At 43.5% G+C, this 11,076-nt stretch overlaps 1 protein-coding gene across 1 annotated transcript; it reads right to left on the bottom strand.

Moving 5' to 3' along the window:
• Positions 1–7,609: 7,609 nt before the first annotated feature.
• On the bottom strand, positions 7,610–10,613 carry BBS10 (Bardet-Biedl syndrome 10). The gene is made up of 2 exons (XM_084876291.1): positions 10,385–10,613; positions 7,610–9,773 (listed from the first exon to the last, which is right to left on the bottom strand). The coding sequence occupies exons 1-2, from the start codon at positions 10,567–10,569 to the stop codon at positions 7,793–7,795; spliced, it is 2,166 nt and encodes a 721-aa protein (XP_084732417.1). The 5' UTR covers positions 10,570–10,613; the 3' UTR covers positions 7,610–7,792.
• Positions 10,614–11,076: the final 463 nt, after the last annotated feature.

The following is an 11,076-nucleotide window of genomic DNA, read 5'->3' as shown; positions in this document are numbered from 1 at the left end:
AGAACCCTCTTCTCTTCCTCCCGCACCCAGTCAACTCCTACTCATCATTTCCTCACACGCGGAGCAGTGATTTGATGTTGGTTAATGTGTTATTTGATTAGTGTCTGTCTTCCCATTAAACTGGGAGCCTCATAGGGGCAGGGACTCTGCTGGATTTTCTCAGGATCTTGTTCTTATCATGCAGCTCGGTGGTAGGTGCTCCATAAAGACTAAGTAGATGAATATTTACTTTGAAGCCAGCACAGTTCTAAATGCTTCACTTTGGTTTTTTTCAAGGGTGCAATACAGTAAATATTATTATTCCTGTTTTACAAGTGTGATTATCTTAAACCATAATTTCTTTTGCTATTTCTCCCTTCAGAGGGCAGAGCCTAATTCCCCTCCCACTGAGTGGGAGCGGACGCAGGGACTCACTTCTAAGGATGAGAACACAGCAGAAGGGACAGGATCAGAAAAGACCGTGGGCCTGCTCCTTGCTCTCTCTGTCGCTGGCCGCCATGCGGTGGGCGCCTCAGCAGCCCCACGGAGGCTCCTGTGGTGGAGGCACAGAGGCCTCCTGCTGACAGCCCTGAGTGAGCCAAGTAGGTCCTTTCAGCCAACCCCTGAAATGACTGCAGCCCTGACAGTCTGGCCTCTGGCAGACCCTGAGCCAGAAGCACCCAGCTAAACCACTCCAGATTCCTGACTCACAGAAACCGCGTGAGAGAATAAATGCTTGTTATTTCAACTAAGTTAGAATAATTAGTTATGCAACTATAGAGAGCTGAAAGAACTGATGAGGGGAGTGAAGTTCAGCAGGTGTAAGCAAGTTGTTAAAGGTCACACAACGAGTAAATGGCAGATCCAGGATCCAAACGCAGGTCTATGAGGCTCTACAGCCCATGTCCCCGTGCCAGGCTGCCTCCTCAATGTGCTTACTATGGCAAATGCAGTCATTTGACTGCGCAATTATAAAGTCTGCAGCTTGAGCAGTGTTACAGTTTCAGGAGGTTTCTTTCTGGATTTCCGAAGAAGCTGCTGACTGGAAGGATTTCTGGGAGGATGGTGAATAAAAAGGCATTCTAATGAAGACGTTTCAGTGAACAGTGCTATTTAAAGAAATTCTGTGAGGGACATTTTGTTGTAAAGACGGTTTGAAGATGAGACTGAAGGAAGTTTGTTATAAATTGGAAAAGAGATCACTTTTGAAAATAACCTTTTCCTTAGCTATATTATGGTATTGTAAAATAGATTTCATAGAGTTAATGAATTATACTAAATTAACTATGCATTTGAATACTTATATTTAGTATTTATGGAGGAATAACTGGATTCAGTATTTCCCTGAGATTTCTTTGTTACCATCCCCAGGGCCTGAGCCTTCTATTGGGCACACAAAGCACCAATCTGAAACACAACCCTAACTGGCCTTTTAAGCTAATTACTAGTGGCCAGGTACACAAAATTTGTGCACATTAAAATGGGATTAATTAGAGAAAATAATTTAATATTCCTATTTGCCCTTTCTCTATAATGGAACTGTCAGAGATGAAAGAATATTAGTAAAATGTATATGAAAACCTTCCTCCTGTCAGAGTGTGGGGTGCACCATGGAACCCAGAGTCAAGTCCTGCCCACCCACATAGGCCTCAAAATCACGTGAAACCAAGACCTGGCCTCCCCCCACCATTGGGCTAGATCCAGACCCAGCCAGTCCCACCTTTGTCAAGTCCCACTGGGCATGGGGTGTAGCCTCAGGTCCCCTGGCCAGTACCAGGATAGGGGGCGTGGCCTAAGGTCCTCCAGATGAGGTGAAGGGCATGCCTTGAGGTCCTCTGTCAAGCCCTGCCAGGTGGAGTAGGTAGATGGGAGACTTGGTGGTATCCTATTTTGTTTTCATTAGCTGGACAATGGAGATTTAGAGAGCTTAGAAACTTAACCCGACCGAAAAGAAGTAAGAAATGTTGGACCTTGAAAATGACTTCAAGTTTTGTCACTGCAGAATATAGTCAAACACTGCTGCAATTAAATATTTTACCCTTTGTTCTCCCTGTGTGATCTACAATAATAATCTGCTTTGTGTTGATATTTATGGCTGTGTAGTTGACAATTATCTGAAAGAGAAGTTGGAGTGCTTCACTGGACTGGAAAAAGTTTAGCTAAATCAGAAAGCAGGTCTAATTAAGCAAGTTTATTCTATATATTAGAGGCCTGATGCATGAAATTCGTGCAAGAGTAGGCCTTCCTCCCCTGGCTGGCAGTACCCGGGACCTGGGCTTCTCTCCAGCACCTGGGACCCGGCTTCCCTCCGGTCACTGGCAGGCACCTGGGACTCGGGCTTCCCTTGCAGCCCTGGCTTTGTCTGAAAGGTCCTTTGGAAGGATGTCTGGTCTAATTAGCATATTATGCTTTTATTATTATATATATAAAGCTCTTGCTGGTGCCAATTGCACATGTGTGCTTCCATCTGTCATTGTTAATCATGAATTTGGTTGATGCTTCTATTATAAAGGGCAAATAGCAGTATTAAAATATTCCTTATAATTAATTTCCTTTCAATGTGCATAAATTCCTGCACAGGGCCACGATATATTTATAAAGAGACTAGAGGCCTGGTGCACAAAATTTGTGCACTGGGGTGGTGGTGGTGTTCCTCAGCCCAGCCTGCACCCTCTCCAGTGTCAGACATCCCTCTCACAATCCGGAACTGCTGGTCCCAACCATTCACCTGCCTGCCTTCCTGATTGCCCCTAATCACTTCTGCCTACCTTCCTGATTGCCCCTAATCACTTCTGCCTGCCTTCCTGATTGCCCCTAACCATTTCTGCCTGCCTTCGTGATTGCCCCTAACTACTTCTGCCTGCCAGCCTGATCACCCCCTAACCACTCCCCTACCAGCCTGATTGATGCCTAACTGCTCCCCTGCCAGCCGATTGCCCCCAACTGCCCTCCCCTGCTGGCCTGGTTGCCTCCAAGTGCCCTCCCCTGCCAGCCCAGTCACCCTTAACTGTCCTCCCCTGCAGGCTTGGTCCCCCACAACTGCCCTCCCTTGCTGGCCTGGTCACCCCTAATGCCCTCCCTTGCCAGCCTGGTTACCCTTTGGAGGACTTTGAGCAGGGGAATGACATGATTTGCATATAAAAGAATTGCTCAGTCATGTAGGGGAAAGTCCTTATTCATGGGAAATATATATTGAGATATTTGGGAATAAAGTGTAATATTGACAACTTATTCTCAAATAGTTCAGTAAAATGAGTGATGTGTGTGTGTGTGTGTGTGTGTGTGTGTGCATCTACATGCACAATGGGAGTAAAATGGTAACTGGTATATCTAGATGAAGGGCATGTATGTTCATTGTACTTTTCAACTTTTTGTGGGTTCAAAAATTTTTTTAATATAAAACATTGGAAGGAAATCACTTTAGAGAACTGCCAAGTAAGAGAAGCAAGGAAAAGCATCAGGAGGCTGCTGTGAGACATAAGGTGTTTTGGGCTGGTATGTTTCTTAATGGAGAGAAACAGGTGGATTTGAAATCTACTTTGTTTGTGGAGCCAGCAGGGTTTGCCGGCAGATTGATTGGTTGTGGGATGTGAAGGAAAGATAGGAGTTAAGTTATTTTTTAGGTTTTTTTCCTGAGAAGTGGGAGATCGGTATTGACATTAAGTGAGATGGAACAGCAGGGGAAGGACAAGGATTAGGGGATGGGAAATAGCAATTCTGTTTTGGACACGTGGATGGTGAGCATCCCAGTGGGGACTTGATTGGTAGTTGGATACATGAATTGGGAGTTCAGCGAAAAGACTGGCTGGAACAAAGCAATTTCTAATTATCAGCAGGTAGTGGTAGCCAGGTCATGGACAGAATCCCTCAGGAAGCAAATGAACGTGGAGAGGTGGATCAGGACTGAGCACACGGACAGATTGCGGGGAGGATCATGAAGTTAAATGGATTTCTCTTCTGATTCCATGCTTACTCAGTAACCACTTGATTATTACTTTGACTTCCCGTATCAGTCCATCCATAACGGAAAGACTGGTCAGATGAAGTTGGAATATTCTAGTTCTCAGGACAGTTTTCATTGTAAATAAATTGATCACACTCACAAGTGTGGTTTGAGTCAACCCCTGAGACAGATCCATTCCCAGTGTGCTGACAAAAGCTGATGGTCAGTCTGCATAAGAGGAACAGACCCAGGGCTGGAAATTCCTGGAGGAAATGAATAACACACTGCTTGCTGGCACTTTTCATTAGCTCACAGTAGCCGCAAAGAAGGAATGCTCCCAGAACTGGTGAGAAAACCTCAACCCAGGCATAGATAAGAGAATATTCCTCTTTAGGTGGTAAACCTTTTCAAAGTTCTAATTGATTTGTCCCTGTGCTGCTCATGTAGTTTTCCTTTCATGCTGATCTTGCATTTCTTTACAGCAGAATCCCTATTACTTTATTACTACTTAAATAGTATTCTCTATGTGCTTTCTCTTAATCCAGCTTTTAAATTTTATTTCATTTTTGATGGTATTCAAAGGGTTTAAAATAAAAATGGTATAAAGTATACACTGAGAACTCACCCTCCCACCTCTTCCCTGTGCACATTTCGCTCCCAGATCACTGTCACTACCCATTTATTTTGTGTATCATCTAGAATTTGGGCTGATATCAATCTCTTGCTGCCACGGAAAATACATACATACATACACACACAAACATACATGGTGGGGCAAAAGTAGGTTTATAGTTATTCATATGGAAATAACACAATAATTAATAAATAATACAACCATAAACTTTTCCATATTCAAAACTATAAACCTACTTTTGCCACACCCTGTATATATGGTTTCTGATCTGTAGTTTTTGTGTTCTTTGTTGTCCTGTGGTGATGGGAAAGACGTCATTCCTTTTGGGAGGGGATGAGTAATTTCTGATCAAACTTCAGGCTCTAATTACATTCCTCTCCCACTTCCCTTTTAGTCTGAAATGTGGATTCCATGACTCTAACATGATTACATAGATCCTCTAGCTACAGCAGTTCAGGGATGTTCAAATTCAACTATTTAATGCCTATTGTTTTTGGGGTAAAAAAGGCTTGTTCTGACCCAATGAAGAAAAAGAAAAAAAAAGAGGTTCATAAAGGTTATTGGAGAATATGTGCTTTTGGGAGGTGGACTAAGATGTAACTTAAGAAAATAATTAAAAACTCAGCTAAGAAGTTAATACATATATTTGTCCTCTTTTCTCTCCCATGGCGTTATAGCTTTCACAGATAGCAGCCTCAATATGTCTCATCCCACGTGCTCTTCTAACGTGATATTGCACTCTTCCCATTGGTGAGGCCTGTGTTCCCTCCCCTTGAACTTTAGCTGACCTTTGTGACTGCCTCAACCAGAATACAATGGGAGATGTACAGCTAAGTCCAGGCAACACCCAGAAATAAGAGAAGTATTAATAGTGATTCAAATCTAGTAAGTTTTAAGGTTATTCATTATACAGCAATAGAAAACAGGAACACAGTCCTGACATTTTTTTTGGTTTTCACCCGAGAATATTCTTTTTATTTATTATTATTATTATTTTTTTTTAGAGAGAGTGTAAGGGAGGAGGAGGGGAAAAGAGAGAAACATTGTTGTGAGGCAGACACATTGATTGGTTGTCTCCTGTTTGTGTCCTGACTAGGTCAGGGGATGGAACCTGCAACCAAGGTATGTGTCCTTGAGTGGGAATAGAACCTGCGACCCTTCAGTCCATGGGCCGATGCTCTAACCACTGAGAAAAACCGGCCAGAGAGTCCTGACTTTTAATCGCCTTTATTGTCTTTGGTCTCAGTTCCTTAATTTTTTATTCAAATTTGTAATTTTGTCTGTTCTTACTGCAGGCCGTGTCGAATCCTTTGTGGAAGAGGGTTTAAGTACAATATAATTACATTTTTAAAAGTGCTCTTAACCAGTGATATTAACCCCTGGTGTTATTCTATAACCCAATGAAGGCAAGCCTTTCCACAATTTTTAAAGGATTTTTTTTAATTAAAAAAATTTTTTTGCTTTGTGTACATCTCTTCTACATTTTTGCCTTCTACTCCCTCCAGATTCTTTTTCCATTAAACCTTGATAGAAATAATTATGACCTCATCTATGAGAACCAAATGACTCACCAAGTAGTTTCTCAACAGACACTGTGTGCCAGCTATTAGACCAGGTGCCAAATATATAAAGACTCAGTACCCAGCTTACACAGGGCTCCTAAACTAGTGGTAATTCATAGCTATAAAACACCCACCGTATGTAAGGCAATGGGCAGTCTGGAAAAGTCTTTGAATGCCTTCAATGATGAAGAAGTATTTAAAACAACAACAAAATAACAATAAAGCAAAACTGTCAAAAACCTGAAAGGCAATTAAAAAAAAGTAAATAGAAAAAAGTATACAGCAATTTTATAGTAGGTTCACATAACTATGAATTCAGTATAAGAATAGAGCTCATTTATTTATTCAGAGAAATAAAATAATGTTATGGCATAAGCCTTATAAAATAATTTATATTTAATGTAAAAGACTATGAGATATTAAATTATAGGATGTTATAATTTTTAAATACATTATTAGTCACCACTTTTTCAAGTTTAACTGTAATTAAATTTTTAGAAGTCAGTTTTCCTAAATTTAATCCCAACCCAAGTAGTGTCACTATCTATCCATTCACCCTTGAGGAAAGGTGTGTGAAGGCAGGAACCGTATTTACAGTATTTGTTTGCTGGGGTCTATTCAGCACCTGGCATATTGTAAGCCTCATCAAGAATTTGTTGAATTATTACACTGGAAAATAAGTACTCAGGAGAACGGATTAAAGATAACAATTTTATTCAACAAACACTTCTGAGTACTTGGTATAGACACAGCATTGTGGTGGGCGTTATACAGAACTGAAAATAGAAGACACTGTCTTATTCAAGGGTAGATGCACATGACTTGCATTTATAAACCTTTTAAATAAAAACATTTAAAATTCACATTGGAAAAAAGTAATTCTTAAATTATTTGTTACTACTAAAGTCTGGCCATCCACCAAGTTCAAGAAAAAACCAACAAAAACATTAATTATTTTTACAAGCTCTTAGGGGCCAGGAAAAAGTTAAAGTATGAATTCATATCCTTTCTGGAATTAACTTTTAAAAATTTTATATATATTTTTATTGCTGTCAGAGAGAAAGGGAGAGGTAGAAACATCAACGATGAGAGAGGACCATCGATTGGCTGCCTCCTGCACGCCTCCCACTGGGGACCGAGCTCGCAACCTGGGCATGTGCCCTTGATTGGAATTGAACCCGGGACTCATTGCTTTAGAAATTATGAGTAATTATTTTAAATGAAGTAAATAATATATTATGAACAATTAAAATAGGATGGCATTTAAGACCTCATCCAAATCTGAGATTTAATGATTCTATGAACTAAATACAGACAGACGAGGGAACAGAGATGGAGTGTGAAAAGGCGCTCTAATGAAACTCCCTCCCCCGAACAGACTGACACAGAGACATTAGGAGGTGTCTGTGTGTGTGTGAGTGGAGGGGGGAAGGAACACACTTAGTCAGATCTTAGCTTCCCTCAGCCAGGAGGCTTTGTCTCACAATTGTTCCGTAACAATCTAATATTTGTGTCTGAATGTCTGCTTGCCTCTTGGTGTACTTCCTCTAAAGACTTTTTAAATTATGCTGTTTTCCTACCTAGACTGAACTGACTTGAGAATCAATAGTCATATGCCTGCTTTACTTTATGGCTTGAGTTAGATTATAACTGTTTAATAAAGACTTTCCAACTTCATAGCTCTTCTTCTGACTCTTGATCATATACTTCCTGAGGCTGTCTCTTAATACCGATTACCAAATCAATGGTTACAATTTTTGCCAAACACTGTAGAACTGAAGTTAGTAACTGGTATTTACCGGATACCGATTCCAAACCTGTCTGATTGCCTCCCATGGGTTGGTCGGTCTGCAGTGCGTGGAGGGCTCTTACATATACTTGTGGAAAGCTCTGATTTCCTCTCTTAGATTTATACAGGATTTTGGGAATGCCTAAAAGTGCATTAGCTATTATCGTACCTACCATGGTTGCTTCAGATTGCTGGCATTTCTTGACATAGTTGAGAAGATAGTAATGTAACAAGATCTCAAAATGACCACCCACTGGCAAGACACAACCTGCCGATATAGATGAGAAACAGCAGCTCCGGGAAGTACCCAGCTCCGATGACTTACATCTCACTGGCAACATCCTTCCCTTCCCACCCATTTTTGGGATCGATACATTTTCATAAGAAGCTTCTATCCTAGTGTTTTCTGCTGTTGACTCAGTAGTGGGATCACCATCAATAAACAAATCATGGTCATCCATTATCCTGGTTTTGTTTGCAGATAAACATCTCAGTGCTTCATCCGTCTGTTGTGTACCCGCTGGTGTCACTTTTGGTGTCGAACGAAAAATATGTGTTTCTAATTCTACACTTGGAACTACCGAATTTGAATATACTTTTAAATATGTGTGAGTGTTTGCCAGTTCACCCTCGTTCTTTTCAACGGGGTCCTGATGTGGCCTTTGTATGGAACCATTAACAGTATCTGGTAACTGATTACTTTCCCTATTCTTATAAATAAGAGGACTTGGTACATAATTTTGGTCACTGGTTTGTGTCAGGTAACTCAGATCAAGGTCTCTAAATAACTGCCGGAGCATTTTAAATGCTCCATGCAAAGCAGCCTCGTGTTGTTCAACAAGACCCTGCACGGGCCCACACAGAACTATGCAGTGCGGTATAAACGAACACGTGCTCATCAAGCCCAGATGAACATACCTTTTGGATCTAAGGACAAGGGGCTTACAAAATTTCACCAAAGCAGTGCTCGAGATTTCATACTGTGAAGAGGCTTGTGGCAGTACCAAGGGAGAAAGTCCCGCGATCCTCTGGATAAGAGAAATTTCTTCAGATGATAAACACTCCACCACGGATACGCCATTCAACTCTGCATAATAAATAACCAAGTCTGGTTGTTTCACACTAGATAGGAGCAACTTTACATTGTGATTCTGTAAACCTTTCATTATTGCCTTTGTCCTTTCCATAATCCAAAGCTGAGATGTCTGAAACTGTGCCTCTGAATTTAGGATGAACTCTGACCCAGAAGTTGAAAAGAGAGGCTGGATGGTTTCTGTCACCAACGCTGTTCTTATGTCACCACCTGCTGGACGGTACACAGAAAAGTCTCTGTGAAGCACAAGCCCCGCCAGGATCCTGGAATCTGAAACAGGAAGGCCAGTGACACCTACGCTCAGCTCTCCAAAACAGTCATCCACTAACTCAAACGATTCTTCAAACCCACCTTCACAAGCCATACACTTGAAAAAGTAGTCACACATCAACTGTGAAATAAAGCTGTGATTATTTCTCCCCACTCTTCCACCAAAGTACGCTTCTAAGAGCAACTTGAAAGAGCTCCTGCACAGGGTTCTCTCTTTAGTGGGTGAAGAAAAGACGGACAAAAAGTGTTTACTCAAATATCGGTCCACAACGTAGTCTAATATCTGTGTCTGAAATGTTAGAAGAGCTTGGGAAATAAATTTCCACCGACAACACGTTTTCCAATACCTTCCATGAGTCTGAATATTTTTGGAAATCAAGGAATCTTTTTCTTTGTCTGTGACTGCTTCAAGTCCTCTGAGCAAATGGCAAAGAAAGATAATAAATGTCTTAGCACCGTCTCCTGTTTTTCTTAGATGACTGGAAACACAAGCCACCATCACCCTGTACAAGAAAAGAAATAACGCAACTCAGATTTCCAGTGGGCTGCCTTCCTACATCTAGATCAAGTTGAAACCATGTTTTCATGGCTGTAAGCATGAAATGAGAATGCTGTCCCTTTAATATGTCCTTAGCTTTAGTTTTTCCTTTTCCACGTTACTGGTTCTAGTCCTAGATTCTAGGGTTGGCTGTGGTGGGGAGGAGTGAGAAATGTTAAGAGTTGGTAAGATTTGGCCCTAACCAGTTTGGCTCAGTGGATAGAGCACGTCAGCCTGGGGTCTGAAAGGTCCCAGGTTCAATTCCGGTCAAGGGCATGTACATTGGTTGTGGGCACATCCCCAGTAGGGGATGTGCAGGAGGCACCTGATCAATGTTTCTCTCTCATTGTTGTTTCTAGCTCTCTATCCCTCTCCTGTCCTCTCTGTAAAAAATCAAAAAATTTATTAGAAGTTGGTGTCCAGCATAGTGTTCGCTGGGCAGGGTTCTCGCCCTGAGCACACAGTGGTCTCACCCAGTGCCATTTCCCCCGCAGCACAGCCTCAGGGCACTGAGTCGGGGAGTGGCCTGGGTGATGGTCAGAGGACGCTCAGTGCTGGCCTGTGGGACGCGGGTACCTGGCCAGGGGATGCTCTAGGTGAAGCGCCGCCAGGAGGCGGCCTCCGTCCCTGCTGAGCAGCACCTCGCCGGTGGGCTTCGTGCACAGGACCTGCCGGCCCTCGGGCCCCACGCAGCCGCTCACGATGGTTTCCAGCGCCTGCGCGACCTGCAGCGCCGCCTTCACAGCCCCTTCCGCAGCCATGGCCCCGCGGGTCGCGGTCCGACTGCTGGCAGAAGCCCAGCGCAGCCCGGAGGGGGCGGAGCGGGGCACGACAGGAAGCGGAAAGGGCGGGGAGGACGCCGGAAACCGGGGCAGCTCGGCTTCCTGGTTGGGCGAGGAGACTGCTCTTCCGCCCACTCATCCGACAGGCTGCGCGGCGGACCGGGAGTGCGCGGAGACCGGGAGTGCGCGGAGACCGGAAGCCGAGACTTCCGGTGGCTCCTGCCCAGCACCGCGGACCCTCCCCGGTCGCCGGGTGGAGTCCCGTCCAGGCGGTTCACCGCCGCCCCCCGCCGTCGGCGCGGTCGCGGAGCCCCCGGGAAGGAGGGAACGGACGCGGCGGGGCTAACCCGGCTAGTTCAAAGCTTCTCGTCGTTTCGCAGCAAAACCTCTGCCTTGAACCCTCGCCCATCAGCTGCTACTCTGCATTCACGAAAGCCACTTGGGGTGCAGCATAGATGGCGGGGGCCTGGGTAGGGTCACACGCTG

Source organism: Pipistrellus hanaki (genome assembly GCF_964339955.1).
Source record: "Pipistrellus hanaki genome assembly, chromosome: 3".
Classification (NCBI taxonomy): domain Eukaryota; kingdom Metazoa; phylum Chordata; class Mammalia; order Chiroptera; family Vespertilionidae; genus Pipistrellus; species Pipistrellus hanaki.
Note: the sequence above shows the minus strand (reverse complement) of the source record. Positions and strands in the feature narration are given on the sequence as shown.